We start from the raw sequence: 20,376 nt of genomic DNA, 5'->3' as shown, positions 1-20,376 counted from the left end.
TCACCAGGATTGGGAGACCCCGCCAGGACTTTTTGTTCGCCGCTTGATCCACTGAATCATCTCTTCGATCAGAGCCGTTCCCACAATACCCTGCATCAACAAGCCCGTGTGACCATAGGGAAAGATGCTCAGAGTCGTCGGACATCTGGCCGCCTCCAAGCGCGCCACAAAATCTATGCTTTCTTGACACAGGATATCACCACCCATAGCCACAACCTTCGTCGGGAAGGCTCGGGTAGCTTCGATTATCCTCTGGTTGGCGTAGATTGGGCTCGCCCTCCAATTCTCCTTGGATCTGTCTCCAGGTCCCTGAAAGCACCGGTTCTGGAAGAATTGCATCGTTGCGGGAGTCAGCCAGGGAGCGTCCCAGTTCTCCCGCCATCGTTCTTCACAGTCCCACGTGTTATCCAGGCTGGGAGCAATGAGGAGCAGTCCGGCGGGAGGGCGTCCCTGCGCTGACCATGTCAACGCTGTGGCCGCAGCGAGGTTTCCGCCCCTGTGATTGCAGATCAGCAGAGTCGGCATTCAGCTGGGATCCAGGGCATCTCACGATGATACACCAGCAATAATTATGTTTCGCCTACCCACTCGATTCCGGACCCAGTCTGCTATCACCAAGGCGTCATCATGCGGGATAGGAAACTCGCGACGGCGATAAGCACCGCTGAAAACCCGACATCCACAATCCACAGAAGAATCAGTACCTGCTCATGCTTTGAACAAAGAACAGACTTACCGACCGCAATCTGACTGAGTACATTATTGTCTCCCGAAATGTCTCCCAGCATCCATCCACCGCCAGCGAACCACACGAGGACGGGCAGGTCACGTCGCTCGCTTCTCCGGGGTACAAATTGTCTCACGCGTAGACCGCAAGGGAGGTCGTGGTCGCTGGTATATGCGCCGGGGTTAAAGACGATGTCCGTGCTACTCGTCTGGTATGGCGACATGGGTGTGAGGCGATTTCTCCACACACGAGGTGGGTACCACTGCACTACCTCTTCATGAAAACGTCTGTAAGGGCCACACAGTTGTCGTGAGATATTCGGCATCAGAGGAGACAAAGGCACCGTTAAATACTTGGCCATGGTCCACTCCAATTTGGTAGCAGAGGCGTTCGGGTTGGCCTGCACTTTCCCAGCGCAGCCAGAGAGCACGGTGACCCAGTGGGTGATGTGGTACTCAAGGTCCTGGATGGTGAATGGCATATTGAAGAGTCGACCAATGAACTGGGTCATCACCTCCACTGGCAAAGCCCGAGGGCGGTGGAAGTCTCTTGTGACGGTTCGTGAAACTGCACAGAGGTAGATAATGGCCGCATTCATCAGCCAGTTGAAATGTATACTCCATAACTTGCTGTCGCTATTCTCATACCCGGCATCCTCAAGAAGCTTGCCCAGGTGATAGGCCTGCTGCCAAACTTCGACCCAGCGCAGGTTTCGGCCGGCAAAGTGCGCATTGATAAACATTTGGGTCTGGGTTATATTCCAAGGTGTGATGACTCCGAATGCTGGCCGGCATGACAAGTCAAAGGCATTGTCCTCTGCGAAAATCCAAGTCAATAGAACGGCGAGGATACAACGGCCAAGGTCTTCGCTTTGTGCGACGGTCTCCATGATACCTGGGAGAGGTCAATTAAACAATCAGATAGATTCCCGTCTCTATGTAACAGAGTTGGCGGGGAGGTCATCGCGCACCTTAGGAGGTCAAGGGAACTGGTTTCCAACCACAGCTTAGATCGAGACGGCCTGGAAGGAAGGGGAGGCATGCGGTTGGATTTTGATATGGCTGCAGAGGCAGTATATGGAGGCTGGCAGGCTTTTCGGGGGCACGGGCAGGTTGGCCGGCGCTCACTGATAGACTGGATTGACAGGTTCGAGAGTTGCAGGGCAAGGCACAGGTATACCACAACCAACGTGAGTGAAGCAGCGACTCTAGCCTTCGGTCCCTGAACCATACTTCTTGTCGTTGGTGACCGATGACGGGGCTCCACCTGCTGTCTGATCTCGTTGTCGATACCCTGCACCGTCACTCTGTCTACCAGTATCCTTCGAGCTAGGCCTGGGATGCTGCGCTCGCCGAACAGTTTTGACATCACCACTTGTCGAGCGTGGCCGCCATCAGCTCGCCGTGCCGCATTGTTTAACCCCAAGGGCCTCTGTCAGACCCGTTTCTTGACAAGGATCTCCGACCCTGTCACTTTCCATTCATGGAATTTGAACCTGCTTTCCTTTTTTGCGGCCCCAAAGTGCCATCCCGCGCTTCTTAGCGCATGTGATATGGTGGAAAACTCTGATAGCCATCAACCGCACTGCATGCTGCTTGCTCTGGCTGGTGTAATGATGATGGGTGTGGGGTCTTGGAATCCGAGATGTAAAACAATCACAGTCTCAATCACTCTGGTTTTAGCCTTGTTGGGAGTTGGACGTGGGAGGTCTCTGCGCCTCACTTGGTGGGAAAATCCAGGGTCAGGATGATCTGGGGGTTCCATGTGGTTCATTCAGCTGGCCTGGGCCTTTTGTCATGGAAAGCAAACAAATTGAGGTTGGCAAATGAATGTTTGCGGATGCGATGCCGTCGAAAGTAGCGTGAAGGGGGTCGAGGTTACACAGGGATCAATCTACCGAGCCGCGTGTCTGGGTCGCGATGAGCGAGACCGATGGTCGTTGATCTGACCTGACAGCCTCATTCCCACACAGCCACCGTGCACTCCTGTCAGTGATCGTCATGGGCAAGGGGACCACAGGAGAGAGACACACATACCACTGCTCTGCCCGTGGCCCTATCGAGATGAACGTCATCCTTGTGAATGGTTCCCAGGTGTCCAAAGTTACATGGTACGGCGTCCAAGGCATAGAGCGCTGGAAGCAGTTTGACAGTTGTCCAGGACGAATACAACTGTCCCAACATGATTTGTGAGAGGCCAATCATGGCCCCGTCCAGCGTCACCGAGGATCCATGGCCGACGACCGGCGTGCCGCGGAGACGTTTAGCGCAGCTTGGCCATTGACAGCCGAGAAGCCTGACTGCGGACCACTAGTTGATGGGGACAAGTTTCAGGGACAAGTAAGGGATTTGCAAGGGATCTTGTGTTAGGAAACCACAGAGACTCGTGGCGTTCAGGTAGAAGATGGCCTGAACCTAAAGAAGGGAGCCATGAGAGGGAATTGGGTACTCTTTGGTGGGTGTGAGGAAGAGGAAGATGAGGCGTAGGGAGACGGAGGATACGAAGACGAGGGGGAAAAAAAGAGGAGGAAAGGCCCGTGCATGCTGGGTTTCTGGGTACAGCCGAGTACCTCGTCCCTGGGTAGGTATTAGTTTGCTATTGGGGTCCTTGCTCTAGACCCTCGCTCCCTACCGAGCATTTGGATAGGCGAGAAGGGTGAACACTCGTGGGTAGGAATGCCCAACTATCTAGGCTAGCCTCACACTCCTCTTAGCCTGCCAGCCTTGGGGGCTCTAGGCCATCACCGCGAAGGGGGCAAGCCTCACTCGCCCCTAAGCAAAGCGTGGCACCCCTGGCATGTTTGCTACAGGCTTGCCACCACTACCACCCTCCTAGGGACCAAGCCATGTAACCCACCACTCCTAGGCTATACCACAACTTCGGATCGACCAACAACAACACCCGACATTTCTCTTCGGCTCTCTGCCACAAGATCTGGACAAGGAGGACGTGACAGGAAGAATCCCATCGCCAGCCATTGGCACATCTGCTCCTCTAAGCATGAGACAGACGCCGCACATATGTGCAATCAAACCATCCTCCTACACCACGCCTTGTCCCCTCCGCTCTCTGTTCTCTGTATACATACAGCCTTGCTTCCTCTCTCACGTGATCAGAATCTCACGCAAGGCTTACCAACACCAGATACTTGAGGCATAGGAAGGGAAATAGGCAAAGGCCGTGGAAGACGCTTATTTTCGCCCGTCTCGCTCATCTCATGCATCTTCTCCAATCTTGATGCCCATTGTTTTATCCACCGCTAAAGGGTCGAATTCCGGCCGCTGGTCCTTCGATTACTTTCATGTAACAAGCCGAGTCGAACTGTCCAAACGATATCGCTCAAACATGCATGAAATGCTGGTAATCTGTGATCTACTGTCGCCTTTTCTTTTTGAGTATCGGGCCTGGGCTTGTTGATTTCAGCCAGCATTGGTCGGACAGACCGGATGTTGAGAAAGAGAACAATTGATGTCGAGACCGTATGAGGATGTGGCGTCCTCAGCAATAAAGACTATGGTCCATTGACAAACACAGAATGCGCAGTGTCTCGTGTGCTCGTCACGTACCTGGTTTGAACGGCTCTAACCTCAATGGGAGCGAGGAGAGCATCGCAGTCTCAAGTAACTGCGATCAGGGTGTTGAGTCTCGACCAGTCACTGGTCCTGTTAGGGTCGGGGAATCAAGGAGACCTCAAGGAGCGCAGTATCCTCTCATTACTTCGGCTGTCCGGCATTGCTTCCAGTGCGTCCAGCGTGTGTTCTGCATCCGTCTACTTGGCAAAGGCACATCAATGACCCACCAGATTTGCTTGCGGTCGGAGTCAGCGTCGTGAATGAGATTCAAAGCCTCTGCCAAAGATGCTTTCCTGTCAAGCGAACCATTAGTTTATGTTATCTCCTTCGATCCTGCCGTACTTGTCCAGATCGACTGATGCTCGCCATACTGATCGACCGAGACGCTTGGGGTTCCTTTGAAACTGGTATCGTCCGCGACTGCGGACCACACGCGTTGGACTAGAGTCACGAAAACCACATCCTCACTTCGAAGATATCGCAAAGAGCAACAGAGCACTGGGCTCCTATATCTCAATGAAATGTGCCACTAGTCCGGAGTGGATGTGTATTGTCTCCGTTCAGACAAGGCAAAAGCGGCCGATTCATTGCAGTATGCCAACTCAAATCTCCATCTTTTCTTCTTCTTCATCCCTGATTCCCAGTTACCAGCAGATGCCCTTGATCGGGTTATCGACGATCGCAGCGGACAGTTCGGCCAAAGCACCTCGTGGGCTGCTCGATCGGACGTCTCTGGAGGGTTTGAGATGTTGTGGTTTGGATCAGCTACGTCCCAAGACATGATAAAGGTATTGTTGCTGATCCGTCTATTCACGCTCCGAGACACACACTGATAAGAATGTATGCTCAACAAAAATGTCATCTTCCGTTGGTTGACCACTGATCAAAGGACGCGTCAAGACATCGTTCGCATAGTGCCCTTGGAGGCAAAGAGTAGGTACGAATCGTCACAAGCGAGGGTTCGTCATCGAGGGCAAAGAGAGGTTGAAGAGACAAACTGCGGCGGAGCTGTCAACGTGTCGGGCTCCCACAAACAGTCTGGTGAGAATTGTTTCTGTGAAAGCGGCATCAACATCTGGTCACATGGGCTCATAGACCTTGTACAAGCTTTTCTAGATCAACATGGGGTTAACGGGCCTGTTGGACAGTGATTCTGTGTGTTGAACACACCTACTCTAGGGTTTGACAGAAGGGAGAAGTCTGGAGTTTCAGGTGCCCTGACGTCAGTGTCACGTGATAATACCAATCACAAGGCTGAGAAACCTCCTCAAGGCTGAGAAACCCACACGAGGCTAGTGCTGCAACACCCTCGACACTTCTTCCGCTCCACCACCTCTTCGAGATTAAATTTGCTTCGTCTCGAAAGTGATGCCACAATGGTGCTCTAACAGCAGAGATTCCTCCTGCTCTAGATTGCCCAATGATATCCTCAGGTCTGGAGCGTGACAAGCCAGGCCACCTTCGATATCAGGTCCTAACTATGCTGCTACAGCGCCATTGCCATTGCGACGGAGCCGTCAACAGCAATTATTGAGCGACATCGACGTGTCTCGTCTGCGCGTCTCGCAGCAAATTCCATTTATGGTGAACGGGCAGGCTCTAGACGCAACATGGCTAACTCTCACACCCTGAGAGAAGATGCTGGTGAAGGAATGTCTGCTTCACGGGCGTGCCATTTGATCACCGAGCGGATCGCATGGTCTCGGAGACAGATCCCTGCGCCAGGCTCTATTCCGAACTGGTTATGGCGTTCGATCGGTGGGTAACAGCGGACCTTTCGCCACGAAATCAGAACCAATCAACGCAATGAATGAGCAATGCCAGAGCATGAAGGCACCCAACGCAAAGCGAGCCTCTATCAGGGAGTCTTCGCCTAGTACTTTGCAGCCACCCTCCCCGTTGTTGCACCTGGCGACCTGCAATGTAGGAACATCTTCGCCGGAGCCACCCTCAAGTCCGCAACGGAGATTGGCTTTTAGACGGGGTCTGCACAGGCTTGCACCAGACTTGTTGGGGATGTGCTGCTGCAATCATTACCTGTGGCTGGTTCGAAGACCAGCAGCGTTCATGGATCCATAGCCAGAGGGGTACGCCCAGCTACTCATGTGGAAAATTCTATTGCTGTCGGTCCACGTCGACCCTTGAGCCTTCCCGTCCGCCACCATCACGATGTTAAGATATTCCAGGAGAGCTCCTGCTGCTGGGAAGTCATCGAGCACTTGATGTCCTCAGTGACGACAATGTCGCTCGATTCGCGCTCCAACATCACCCGCTCGGCTGCGAGGAACGGGCACGTTCTGACAGCCTAAGTCAGCCCGAAGCAAGTCCCGTGACGAAACTGTACCCCAGGCCACATCTTGTACATGCCCCTGGATCTTTCGGACCGCTCACATCGAATTGATCCGTAGCGAAAGCCAGCGACTTAGGAGTCCACGATGAGATACCTGAGATTAACCCATTTATCTCGGTAGGTCTAGATGACTGCATGGCAGGCTGGCAGATGCTGGTACTGAACCCCATGTATTGTCCTCGTCGCCATCGTCACCGCCTGGCGGCAGCGTCTGGGATAGGGATGGTAACCTAAGGTGCGACACGGGGCGGGAGATTAGCCAGACGACTTTTAATCGCATATCTTTGCGACATGCAGAAGCTAGCAATGGATCAGCCGACGACAAGTTCCGATCACGCAGATGAAAATGAAGCGGAAGAGGACACCACGACCGCTCAGATATGACTCCAGTCGGCTGCGGATGATGTTTAATCTGACTGAGATCGACCACACCGCGAAAGATTTTCTATAACTTGGAAATCTGTCTTTGAAGGATGGCAGACTCTCCACGTGGAATGCTACGTCTCCGTGCAGATTTCGGCCGGCCGCGATCGCACCAGCAGAGAGTCAGGGAGCCTTCATTTCCAATGGGACCGACATTGGTCTTCGCTTTTGATTGTAATGCTACCGGATCAAGGAGCCAATATCCTGTCTCGTTGACTTCACTTAGAAGCCGTTACTATGACATGAGAAAATAGTCCAACCTTTCCGCCATCAAGCGGATTACCCCTGGCATTCCTCTTCAAACTTGGTCCTTCGATTGCACATCGAGTGCCACCATCTCTTCTGACCATTCGCTTTTCGGATCGTCTTGATCCCCCGGAGGTGCGGCGGAACTTGGTTTTGCAGAGTGTGCACAACGCAACATCTGTTCGGTGGATCTCCCTGCTCAAAGACCTGGGCAGGTTGACTCGTCACGTCACATGAGTATGCGCAGGCGTTTTAAACCAGGGCTAGTTATCTCGAGAATAGGACTTCGCGGCCGACATCTGAAACTCGCCTTATGCCTGGAATTTCCATGCACTCTGAGAAGCCCCGGCGGCAGAGTCCCCAGCCGGAACATCGAATTATATCGCAGTGCCTTCACGGCTTCCGTCCATAACGCCTGGTACCGTTGACGGCCCAGTGTCGGCTGCAGCTTCCAGGCGCAGAAACTCCAGTCGTGTCCAGTCAAAGACATTGTCGGACTCAAATCCCTGCCGTCGGAAAAGATTGTCGAAGAGTCTTCGAAGATGGCGATAATCAGGCTGGTCTCTCTCTTCCAAGCCATGCACATAATTCATGTACATTGCGAATTCGTCAGGAAGGCCTTCGCAGAGTTCTTCAGCACTCATCGTGCTCTTCATGAACGAGATACGCAGGGACGGGTGCTGATCCACGACGAAGATGGGTTGGGCCTGGATGTGTTGCCAAGGAAGTCTCCCCTTTGCCAGATACACCAGCACGTATCCCAAAGACTCTAGTTCATCGCATGCGGATTCTGCTGTGGCCCATGTCAGAATTACGAGCGTGCAGATGCAAGTCCACCACTGAGACACTTACGACCACCTTGATGACCATTGATACTGGCATAGTTCGCGGTACCTACCAAGTGCGTCAGAGGAATCTGTCGCAGGTGAGTCGCTGGGCATGAAGAGCCGTTCGATGGATGGTTGTGGGGAAACGTGAGACCAAAGTCAGCGACATGAACCACGTTGCCGCGATGTCCCCTCCCAAGGAGGAAGTTTCGGGGAGTGATGTCTGAGTGCAGGTAATGGTGGGAATGGAGCACTTCAAGTCGCTGGAGGAGTTGGTCAGCCAGCAACAACGTCGTCTTGAGGGAAAATCGACCGCCACAATATCGAAGCAAGTCCTCCAAGCTGGGGCCAAGAAGTTCAAGGACCAGGACCTTGAACTCGTCCACGTCTCCGTCCCAATGGAGCTGAGGGAATCCGATCTTGCCCGCCATATCATGGTACACGTTGACCTCATTCTTGAGTAGCTGCGGCCGTGACATACAATGCTCGAGTTTGATGGCTACCTCCCGGCCAGTGTCAAGGTCGCGTCCTTGGAAAATGTCAGCGGGCCTGGCTCATCGGATGTTTTAAGCACTCTATCCTACCCAAATAGACCTGACCGCAGCCGCCGCCCCCCAATTTCCGCATCAACTGATATTTGTCTCCTATCCTGATCTCTTGAACCCTCTTCACAAAAAGGTCGCTGCCGCTGCCATCGTTGTTGCCGCTGCTGTGGCTCATTTCGTTGGAGGCCGATGCCATCTTCCCACCTGCAACTCCTTCTCGACCTGTTTGACCCTCGTCGCTCTCGCCGAATGTATCACTTGGTGGATGGCGGCAGGTTTTGGTGCAGAGGGCAGCTTGGTGATCACGCTAGCGCTCTCAATCGAGGCGAGAAGTTTCGGACAGTGACTTTTCTGTGTAAAACAAAACGACGTGGCGTCCGAAAAAGCTCGAGGGGAGGAGACAAAGAAGATGGAATGTGGGAAATTCCTCATTTGCGAGGTGCCAATGTTATGCACAACTGGGACGATGCCAACGCGTTGCGCAGTCTACAGCGCTGGTATGTGGGAATCAACCACATCATCCCCCCTTTCCCCCTTCATCAACATACCTAGCTGTCTTGATTCTAAGTCATCTGGGTATAACTGCCAGTCCGATGACCACGTCCTCTGAAACCTTCCTCAACGGCCTGCCTGAAATAAAGCGCTATTGCCTCCTGTTCTTCCCTCGTCTACCATGATGTCGGTGCTTCAAGCGACGAAACTGAGAACACCACAGCTCTCGCCAAAACCCATGGTTTCTCAGACTGATGCTGTCCCGGAGGAGTGTGCTCAGCTCAGCGAAGCCACATGCTCTCAGGATTCACTTTCCAAAATTACATTGACTCTCGCCTCTCTAAGGGAGTATGACCGCCGAGTTCATAAGGAAACGGATCTGCCAAAACTATACAGCTTGACATCCAATGCCGGAGATCCTACAGGACAAGCTCGACAACGTCTCAAGAGATTCGCTCGCCGTGGTGGCCCTGATTTATCACACCTGATAGGAGTAAGTACGCCTTCACGGTTGGGGTGTTATGCCAGTTGTGACTAACCAGAGACTTGAAAAGCTTGCCGACCGCATGCCCCGGCTCGACGATAAATCAACAAGCGCTGCTGAGAGATTTGTTGAAATGGTGAATCTTGAAAGCAAACTAGTCAGAAACGGCCTCTATCCCCCAGGACACAAGTTGCCCGATGACAGTCATCAGCCTAAGCCGCTTAATTTTCTCGATATCCGAACCAGTCTTGCTTCGCGGCGACTATCTGTGGGAACATCTCAGTTTGACGAGGAAGAACTCGAAGATTTTCGGGCAGAACTGGAACAAGCCGGCACAGAAGCAACGACGATGCACAAGATCATCCCGATCGTCACTGGGAAGGAAGGCAAACAACACCGGACAGAGTTGAACAATCGCTTCAACAACCTTGAACCCTTGGGCAAAGATATGTCTGCTCCCCAGCCTGATCTGTATTATGGAGCGAACCCATACACAATTGACCAGCGCGTCCGGGATGAACTCGATCAGCACATCATTCCCTGCACCACAGGGTCTCGTCCTGCTGCGCCTAACTTTTTCTTGGAGCTCAAAGGCTCGGATGGAAGTGGTCGGGAGGCCCAACTTCAGGCCCTTCATGATGCAGCGCATGGGGCGCGAGCTATGCACAAGCTACAGAACTACGGAGAGGTGAAGCCCACATACGACAACAAAGCCTACAGCCTTGCCACCACATTCCGTCCCACAGGTGGCATGTTGAGCGTCTTTGCTGTGCACCCCACGCCGCCCACCATCCCTCAAGGCCAACCTTCTTACCATATGACTCTCGTGAACGTATATGCGATGAGCGGGAACGAGAGAAATTTTCGAGAAGGGGTGACTGCCTACCGAAACGCTCGCGACCTGGCAAAGACCTATCGAGACGAATTCATCGAGCAAGCAAACAAGGCGGCTGCCGTGATCCCTGGGCCGGAGCCTACCGCAACAACCTCCAAACGTGATGCTCAACAACTCGACAAGCCATCGAATGGTGTTAGCAAAGACGACCAAGATCACGAGGAGCCGCGACCTGCGAAGCGTCCTAGAGCCAGCCCAGCGCCGAAAAAAGGCGTTCAGAAGTCGACCGGACAGGGGGTGCAGCGACCACAACGACGGTCTACACGTCAACGTCAAGTGGGCCAGCGGAAAGGTTGATAAGATTCAAGAGTTCAGAGTTTTCCGGGGGCAATAGACTTGCGTATCTTTAGCGTTGTTCCTCCCTTCCCGTTCCCCCCTCATCACCGTTGTCATCGTCGCTAACATTTTCACCTAGATCATCTTGGGAGAGTTTTATTCGGTACGCGGACGCTTGCAGTCTCCAAGCCAGCTGGCAAAAGACGACGTTGCATGTTTGTATCTCGTCTGATCGCCTCACTTCGAGTTGAGAGACGGTGCTTCGACGTAACATTTCATTTTCCGATCAGGAGGGACGCAAGACAGATTTGGAGGACAGAGGAAACGGTTCAGTCTTGCTGGTGCTGCTGATGGTGGCCCAGCCAGGTTTGTTTGATTGGGCATCTCATGGTTTGATTTTGCAGGTTCGATCTTGTCTCTTATTTGGCAGAAGCGGGCGAATATAATGGTGAATATGGGCCCCCCATCAGCGGGGAGTGTGGTGTTATTAATAATCAGTATGGTCTTGTCTGCCAAACCCATAGCAAACTATGTCTGTCTGTCTGTTGTATATTAACATGCGGTGATTCCACCCTCCCCTTTCGGAGGCAACCTTGCAAACATGGCCCATGTCATGTCGCATGTCATAGGCGTCTTGCTGACAAGTTTCTGATTGACAGGGAGGGAAGCAAGCGGGGAAGAGGCCTAACCCACGCCGAGAAGGAGGAATATTCAGCCAGACGGTCCATCGGGAGGGAGGGGGGGTTTGCAGAGCGCGCTTGGTCCAAGCTTGGCCTACTACTCCCCTCGTATTAAAGTCGTTGCGGGTAATCCGCCTTCGGTTTTAGGCGGTCCTGCCGTTTTGGGTATGGCGGGGTTGGGCCCGCCGCCGCTTTTGACGTCGATAAGAACGCTCTTCCCTTCTTGCCTTCCCAACTAGTAATCGTGGTTGATACTCGACTCTCTTATTGCACTATCGGTACTGGATTTTACTCAAAGACCTTGGAGTACCGGTGACCTATTTCTACGGTCAATCACAATTCCATGTCTCTAGCCACTTTGCGTGATGCGACACAACGCAACTACGCCAAACTCAATATATTTCATATACAAGACCCGCACACAACTTCGACCCTTCATAATATTCTGTATACAGGATTTCTTCATCAATCTGATCTACATTCCATTCATACTTAGATACACGGATGAGACGCTCCAACCCAAATTCGTCTAATCACATGAAAGCTTCACATCATCGCGTTTCTCAGTAGCCAATCGGAAGACTCGTGTTTGATCCGTCCGTCACTCGTTTGGCGACCTCGGCGACACTGTTGGGCCGGAGGCCGGAGAACAACAGACTCCCGGATCAGCAAGCGGGATGGTCAATTTAGACGGTGTTCAAAGACCTCTTAAGGCCCCTTTCTGTACTCATCGGCATAGGCGTTGACGGATTCGGTCTTGGGCGACTCGAAGTCGTGGGCAAAAGTCAGCATACAAAAACCCACCCAATATTTACGTCAAAACATTGACCAGACTATCTAACAATGTTGTAGACATCTATCAGACCCTAGCACAAGCATTAGTGTTGCCTTAAAATGCCCGGGAATTTTTGCCTACGCTTGTTCCTAATTGCTACACTAGCGACAAAAGAACTGACAACCCCCACAAATCTCGGAAGATATGCAGACAGGGGTTCCGACACCTATTCTCATCTACTTCTGGGGAATCAGTTGTATTCGTGGAAATGTTCTGCTTTCCCCAGTGAGGAACAGGTGACTTCTGCTTAGATTTGGTTGATTAGCATTTCAGGCTACGAGAAGATCTCCAATGCGTCACTCGGCCTTGCATTTGCAACAGAGGCTAGTATCATCGCCTGTAAGTTGACCATGTTGATTTTGTGCAGCCTATGGAGGCTAAGTTGCTGTTTCATGGCAGCGTCGATGCGCCAGTTTGCTTTACACCAGGGTAGCTTTTTCGCAACGGATTTGCAACACGAGACCTTTTTCAGTCTGCGGGAATCAACATGCAGATGTCTGTGAAGTCTTTGAGATCCGAAGACTGTTTATGTGCTAATTACTCAGGCCACTTCAATTGAGCCCGACCTCCCCGAAACCACGGCTCTCGCCGATTCATCCCCTAGCCAAAGGCCTCAAGAGTGGGATGTTAAGGTGGATTTTCTGATTGCAGGAAGCGGAGGTGCCGGGCTCTCTGCCGCTTTGAAAGCGTCGCGCCTCGGGTTGGTACCCCTCGTGGTGGAAGGCTCTAAGCTGTGGGGTGGAACGACGGCATACTCTGCTGGCGGAGTCTGGGTCCCTAACAACCCTCTAATGCGGGAAGCCGGTGTGGAAGACTCGATCGAAACGGCCATGACCTATATTCAGAACGTAGTCGGAGAGCCGAGCCCAGAGAGCACCATTGCGAAGCGACAGGCGTACGTAAGGGCCGGTGCAGAGATGGTCGAGGAATTCCGGGAAAGCGGCTTCCAGTGGCACATGGCTGAGGACTTCCCCGACTACCACGCGTGCGAAGGCTCTCGCATTGGACGACACCTGACGGGCGAAATATTCGACCTTAACAAACTGGGGCCCTGGAGAGACACCATGCGGGTGCGGCCTCACCATCCCGAGCTCCCGGCGTATCTGGACGAAAGCGCTAGGATGCTCAACGCTACACGCACGCGCAAAGGGTTCGCCACCCTGGTCAAAGTGGTCTCGCGGATGCTTTGGGCGCGGCTTCGAGGGGCCAAGCTGGCTTCCATGGGCATGGCGATTCCGTCGCGACTACTATACCTCCTTCAGCAATTCGGGGTACCAATATGGAGGAACACTCGAGTGACCGGGTTGATAACGGATCAGGGAAGGGTTGTTGGGGCCAGTGTGAGTCGTGACGGTCGACCACTACGCATCCAAGCCACACGCGGTGTTTTGCTTGCACTCGGGGGATTTGCGCGAAATGACGCTCTCCGCCAGCAATACGGCCAAGCTTCGTCCAAGTTCACCATGGCCAACCCCGACGACCAAGGCACCGGGATTCTACTGGGGCAAAGTGTAGGGGCCGAGGTCGCGCACATGAACGGACGCTGGGGCGTACCGATGATGTTCCCACCGGGCGACCACCCGGTCTTTAATGTTTGGGAGAGGGCATCGCCACACAGCATCATGGTCAACAAGGCTGGAAAGCGGTTCACCAACGAAGCTGGCTGTTACCAGGACGTGGCCAACGACATGGACGATCTCGGACATAATCCTTGCTGGTTGATTTTCGACGCCTCGCACCGCCAAAAATACGCCTTCGGCGACGCGATGCCGGGCTTCACGCCCAAACGGTACTTTGAGGAAGACTTCATGATCAAGACCGATTCCCTGGTCGAACTGGCCAACAAATGCGAGGTTGACGCAGCGCAGCTCCGAGCGACGGTGGCGCGATTCAACGAGTTTGCCGTCTCAGGAATCGACGAAGACTTCCACCGAGGAGAGAACCCCTACGACCGATACTACGCCGACCCGACGCACCACCCAAACAACTGTATCGGCAAGATCGAGAAGCCGCCTTTCTACGCCGTCCGCTTGTATGTAGGTGACGTCGGCACCAAAGGGGGTCTGCGGGTGGATGAACATTGGCGGGTATTGGGGAAAGGGGGGAAGCCGATTCCCGGCTTGTATGCTGCGGGAAACACGACCTCAACACTGTTTGGTCGCCGGTATCCCGGCCCAGGGTCCACCATCGGCCCGGCCATGATAGGCGGTTTCATTGCAGCGTCTCATGCCGGTCAAATTGCATAAAGAACCGATAGGCGGCGAACACGGCCCTTGTATATAGTTGTCAAATTGCAAAACAGAGCAAACAGAGCAAACAGAAAGCCAGAGTGGTTCTATTGCTGGAAGGAGGGCAACATGCTCATACTCCAGACAGCATTTCCACATGTTTAATGCCATTCACGAAAACTCACGCATTCACACTTTGCTGAATGTCGTTCTGATACCTGGATGTCCCTGTAGTTCCCTCGTCATCGAGCCAGCCTTTTAGTGTCATTCTAGCAGTTATGCATTCTACACGATAACTCGTCAGTTGGTTGCTCCATTCTTCATGCCATTTATTTAGGGTGCTCCCCCTTTTTTTTTTTTAATTATTATTATTCATTTATTCCCCGAATCTGCTATTCTTGTTCTTTCAGGGCCAGACGCCTCCACTAGATCAGACCCATGCGATTAACCAACGTGCCGTGACTTCCAAAAAACCCCCGAGGACCCATTTCCCGTCTGAGGAGGACAAAAGCAAGATCAGGTAGTCCGTCAACCACCTCTTCACGGACCACCCGTATGTCTATATCAATTGCTCCAAGAAAGACGAATCCGATACTTCGACCGACGAGGTGCCTGCCCACCAAACGACCGCCCAGCGCACGAGATATGCAACTAAGGTCTTGGATACCACTTATGCTGATGGTGTGCGTGTGCGTCAGGGACGATAAGGTGGTAATGGGTCTCTTCGCATGATGGCAAAATCAGACGGGACTGCAAGGCTGAGGGGCCTGTCAAGGTCAAGTCATTCCTCTTCCCAACCCCCAGATTATGATGTCCCAGTAACGGACAGCCGGACGGACAAGACCCAGTGAAATCGGAAACCACCAATCATTAAGCGGGATTGATGCCGGCTATTACCAGATTGAGTGTAGCTTCTTGGTACGCATTGAACTGTAATTTAGTAGGTTGAATCGAACCAACATCAGGATTTCCGTCACTCGGCCTGCCCAAAAAAGGACGCGTTCGATGGGGTCAAGCCATCATCCTCCCCGCGACTCGCTTGCCGCTCCATTTGTCGCCTGACGAGGGTACTGAGTAATAGAGGTAGACAAAACTTCTCCGGTTCTGGTCTGATTTGAATTGGTTTCAGGGTTTCGAGGGGGGGCGTCAAGTCCGGGGCGATTGGCCAACATGAGAGACGGGGTGGTTGCACAACAGCGTTCTTTTGGCGGCAAAACGAAAAATAATTGCCTGGGACGGGATATTAGGTCGGATGACAAGGCCATTTTCCTTTTTCCTACCAACACCCAACACCTAACCTCTGGGCCCCGTTTGCCCCTTTTTTTTGTTTCTTTTCTCTCTAGCAGTTCTCTCTTAATCATTTCTGTCATGGTGTCATGACCCAGCGTGGAAGTGGCTGTCGATCGGTCGACCGGTCTACTAGCTAACTGACCAACCAGCCAGCCAGGCCTTCTTCCCTACGAGAGCTCCCATCAAGGTCCCCGCGGCTGGGATGACTGTGCATCTACTCTCAGGATGTTCCAGGGTAGGTTTCCTCTTTTGATTGATTGGAACCCCCCCTTCTCCCAATCATCTCTTACATTTGTCCCCTTCTCTATCGTCGGTCCAGATCTTGATGACATGGCGGTGTTGAGATATCGTGGGGGAAAAGGGATGAAGGCGCGGTGACCAGCTGCCGCGTTCCGACTAGCGAGGTGAGAAGGTGACGGGACGATGGGGCGACGGGGATTGAGTAGACTGCATTCGCTATTGAGGTCCAAGTTTTGCCGAAGCAGGGAGATGTAGGGTCTTTCGGTCCGTGGCGGTGCCAATGGAGGAGAGCGAGGGAGATGCAGAGCTGCTGCAGACGCGGATGCAAGAATGCATGGATGCATGAATGAATTACATGGGGTCAGAGGAACGTGATGTGATCAGAGCCGCCAAGGGATTCAGCCGTCCGATTGACTATGTAAGTCCATCTCTTCCTTGTCTTGTTCTTATCCTCTTCATATTTTCATCTCCATATTCTGCCTCTTGTGCCTCTTCGACCTCTTGCGCCTCAGCCTTCTTCTCTGCTGGTCCAGTTCAACTCACCTACTCCCCCTCCGCGTTCTGATCTCACTCTTCCGTACGTTCACTTCCCTTCCATACTCCAGGTTTGATTAGTCTCTTAACAATACCCAAGTCTTCTCCTTTAATGGATTTTGTGGCCACGAGCCCAGAGGCCTACTTTCAAGGTCGCGTCGATCACATGCTACACTGCTCGTTTCTTTCCGATCAGTTCTCTCAGGGGCTTTTGTCGTCCCGAGACGCCATTGACCCGAGACGGAATCATGTCGTGGTCGTGCCGATCGATTCTCTCGTCAGCATAGAACTCGACAGCTGGCACGATGGTGGGATCGCCGATACGGGTTTCCACCACTTCGACCGAATCGGGGAGATGGCAGGCTGGGGCCCAGTTTCGGTCCGACTGGCCTACTTAGATGGTCTCCTTTTCATGGCCATCGAGTTCCCCAGCCCAGATCGAGGATGCCATCCTCTCCAAGACGAGTCAATCACCAATGCTTACGGGGTATTGTATCAGACCCTTTCCCCCCAGATAGTCACCACTGCTGATACCCTAGCTTCACTGTATAGCCTGAGTCTGTGGTCAAGCTACTGAAGAAGATGTGGGAAACTTACGATTCTCTCAGTCTGCTGTTGTGGCTGTATCCTGCTGATCTCCCGACCGAAATGTCGCCAGGTGGCTTGTTAGATTCTTGGTCACATCAGCTGGACGCCGTCCATGGCGCCCTGACAGCGTCGATGACGCGGACGGCTTCCGACTACCTCGAACAGCGAATCGAGGAAGTGACCAAGGGCAATGAGTACGTCCAAGACGCAAACATTGACGAAGTGTACGAAGTTATCGGGCTCCACCGCAAAACCGATGTCTTTCTCAACGCTCTTCGCATGGAACGAGGTGTCGACAGCAGGGTCAAGATCTGGGGTTCGTACCGAGACGATCTGTCACTCCTGCGTGCCAAAATGGAAAGGTCTATGTATTTCATGAAGTCTAATCTGGAAAAGGCTTAGGTGGCCTGGGTCCAGCAGGAGATGGGACAGGATGGACAGCCGCTTTGACGGTGACGCAGAACAACTTCAAGCCAGTAGTTCGTTGGATCTGCTGGTGCTGCGAGTTTTTTTTTTAAGGGAATGAGGGGTCTCAAGCTCAAAAAATATGGTGTGGCATTTCGGCTGGTATTTGTCGGTAGGCGGCTTTGGCTTCTCGCTCTATGGTGGCTGGGTTCTGGATGCATGTTGGCTATTATGCCACAATCCGATTTGTGGCTCGCGAAAAAGTTCCATTAAGTCAGGTGCAACACGACGCAAGTGTCCAAGGTTTTGCTCAACGTTGGAACGCGACTTGGGGAAGAGGAATTGACGACTCATTGACCGGTCTCACGGCCTCTCACCATCTAACTACTTCCCCGTCCCTCTCATGGATGGCGACTGGGTAGTGGTGGCGTCGGACGCCAGCGTGGGCACCATTATGTTGGAGGGCTTCCAATTTTCGTACCCATCTAACTTCAACTGTGCCGCTACCTTTCCTCGTGTCCATTGGATGCTCTAATTCCTATGCAAAGCCAAATCAACCAGGGGCGGGTGAAAGAGACCAGGTTTGCTCTGGCAGCTTTGCCGGCGCCCCTTCCTCCGATACTTGGAGCGACCGTGACGGCCAGGAGACCAGAAGGAGAGGCATGGTCAAGGTCATGAATCATCGACCCGAAGTGTGCGAGTGATTGAGTCTGGGTTGCATGAGAGGGTAGCGTGAAGCGTGCATTGAGTCTTCGTTAGCAGTTGACCAAACCCAAGCAAATCGAGTGATTGGACGTCGCGGATGTGGGACTTCGTGGCCAAGGTGTCGTCTCATGGAGCGCCAACCTTCGTTGGCCAACTTTGTCGTAATTTTCGGATGTCCGCACACCAGCACGCCTGAGCTCCTTGCCTTTCAACGTGCCATTATCGAACATGGGTCCAAATCTTTTCCATTTTCACTACCGAGTACAGTTCCCATGTCAGGCGAGAAAGTGCGTAGATGCGCCAATATCAAGATGGGGGAGAGGTAGCAGACTCTGCCACATACGGTTCATTCCTGCAACGTTGCTCCAGCGAGCAAGTCGGATCGGCATCCCTTTCCCTTTCTATTGACACATGTGTGTGCATGAACACGAGGCTAGCGGCACATAGTCAATTTCTTTTGTAATAAGAGGTCAATAACGAAGGCAGCGCGCTGCAGGAGGCAGTTGACACGTCTCTTTGAACGCTCAGTGGCTCTTGGCTACTACCTCCCTTGTCTGGCTCAAGGGCCAGGGTCCTCTATCATGCACAGTCGAGCTCCGTGTGGTATCCTTCGCTTACTCGGATTAGTGGCTCGCGAATAAGAAGCCATGGAAAGCGAGGGTGGGTGGTTGTTGACCTGTCTGGATCAGCTGTTTTGCCTCTTCATCAAACGCTTGCTTGCCCTTCAAGCTAGCCAGGTAGTAGAGCCAATGCATATTCTTAGCCGACCTCCCTCCAAGGGCGCCACATACCTCAGAGCACAGCATGCCGCACTCCTGCTGTTGGCAGTCTGTCACCGCGCTTGGCCATTTTTCGTGGCATGGAAAGGATGGGAGAAAGACGGGACCGAGAGAGTAGTGTTGACGTGTGCATAGGACATGGCGCAAAGACACGGATTCCAATGAATTTAGTCTGCACCTTGGGCTGTGTTGTGTGCGTGCGTGTCTAGGGCGGCTACAGGTAGTTTCGAATCAATGAGGAGGGGTGGAGTTCTCGTGCTGTCTGGATGGGTGTGGGCGCAGGCACTGTGCGGCAGGAGGATCGCAGGCGCCGCGGCAAGTTTGATTTCCCAATTTGCCCGTCACTTGCTCTCAGTCCCTCTGCCCAGCTTTTTCAGCCTCACGGTCTCTCCGCCTTTTCTACACACGCTCCCTATCTCACAATCTATCGATCTGTAGACGCTGCGGCAGCTGCCCGATCGCCTCAGAATCTCTATCATCACACCTGCGGCCCGTCCACCCCGACTCTGGTAGGTAGCAAGAATTCACTCAAAGTCCTCCCACTGCTGCCAGTCCCACTACCAGCAGGCAGGTCGAATATCTGGCCGGCTGCTCGGCCTGCAGGTCTGTCAAGGTGATTCTGGCCTAACCTTGGCTGGAAGGTTGGGAAGTCTTTGGCGGACCTAGTAAAGTAGAATGACACCAACCTAACACTTCCGACCAGCACACCCTTCATTTTTATCTAACCAGCGGTTTGGCTTGGTCCCGTTCGCCACATGCACTCCTTTCCACAATCCACCCAGCCGTCAAAGAAAGCAGGCAGAGAAACTTTCACTTGGTGACTGCTCAAAGTGAGGCGGATTTTGCAGCATGCAAGTTTTAGATGCATATCTGGTTGCAGGACGGTCAATATATTCCTTTTCTGCATCCAGAGGCGAAATATACCCCCACAGACACTAACGGCGACTTTGGCTGGGCTAGACGCTGGTAGTCCACAGCCACAGCCTCACCGAGAAGTGAATGGGTGGAATCGGGGATATTATTGCTGTGGGGGCCTCGGCCTGGTGCATCGGGTGTCCAGGGGGTTGCCACACAGTTCTGGATGCCTGAAGCGCGACCCAAACGCCGCCTGGCCTCTTCCCCTGCACCCTACAAGGAGATGCTTAGGGGACCAATAACATTTCACTCTCAGTGTCCTCTTCGCCCACAAAGTTGGCATCTAAGGTACCAGCGACCGCAAAGTATGCAGCTGACCAAGACATCAATACGCGGTCGA

General features: G+C 53.0%; 5 protein-coding genes across 5 annotated transcripts; 3 read left to right on the top strand and 2 right to left on the bottom strand.

The window, feature by feature from the left end:
* Window positions 1-1,616, bottom strand: AYO20_09803 (hypothetical protein; the record flags this gene model as incomplete). The annotated part of the gene is made up of 3 exons (XM_022648072.1): window positions 1-496; window positions 551-608; window positions 737-1,616. The coding sequence occupies 3 exons, from the start codon at window positions 1,614-1,616 to the stop codon at window positions 1-3; spliced, it is 1,434 nt and encodes a 477-aa protein (XP_022495964.1).
* Window positions 1,617-7,695: 6,079 nt separating this feature from the next.
* On the bottom strand, window positions 7,696-8,886 carry AYO20_09802 (hypothetical protein; the record flags this gene model as incomplete). The annotated part of the gene is made up of 3 exons (XM_022648071.1): window positions 7,696-8,111; window positions 8,171-8,674; window positions 8,730-8,886. The coding sequence occupies 3 exons, from the start codon at window positions 8,884-8,886 to the stop codon at window positions 7,696-7,698; spliced, it is 1,077 nt and encodes a 358-aa protein (XP_022495963.1).
* A 480-nt stretch (window positions 8,887-9,366) lies between these two features.
* AYO20_09801 (hypothetical protein) lies at window positions 9,367-10,858 on the top strand (the record flags this gene model as incomplete). Its single annotated transcript, XM_022648070.1, has 2 exons — window positions 9,367-9,675; window positions 9,725-10,858. 2 exons carry the CDS (start codon window positions 9,367-9,369, stop codon window positions 10,856-10,858), a joined length of 1,443 nt encoding a protein of 480 aa, XP_022495962.1.
* A 1,981-nt stretch (window positions 10,859-12,839) lies between these two features.
* AYO20_09800 (hypothetical protein) lies at window positions 12,840-14,598 on the top strand (the record flags this gene model as incomplete). The annotated part of the gene is made up of 2 exons (XM_022648069.1): window positions 12,840-12,851; window positions 12,898-14,598. 2 exons carry the CDS (start codon window positions 12,840-12,842, stop codon window positions 14,596-14,598), a joined length of 1,713 nt encoding a protein of 570 aa, XP_022495961.1.
* A 2,158-nt stretch (window positions 14,599-16,756) lies between these two features.
* On the top strand, window positions 16,757-17,634 carry AYO20_09799 (hypothetical protein; the record flags this gene model as incomplete). Its single annotated transcript, XM_022648068.1, has 2 exons — window positions 16,757-17,131; window positions 17,197-17,634. 2 exons carry the CDS (start codon window positions 16,757-16,759, stop codon window positions 17,632-17,634), a joined length of 813 nt encoding a protein of 270 aa, XP_022495960.1.
* Between the last annotated feature and the right edge of the window lie 2,742 nt (window positions 17,635-20,376).

Source organism: Fonsecaea nubica, assembly GCF_001646965.1.
Source record: "Fonsecaea nubica strain CBS 269.64 chromosome Unknown Scaff95, whole genome shotgun sequence".
NCBI classification, from domain to species: Eukaryota; Fungi; Ascomycota; class Eurotiomycetes; order Chaetothyriales; family Herpotrichiellaceae; genus Fonsecaea; species Fonsecaea nubica.
Note: the sequence above shows the minus strand (reverse complement) of the source record. Positions and strands in the feature narration are given on the sequence as shown.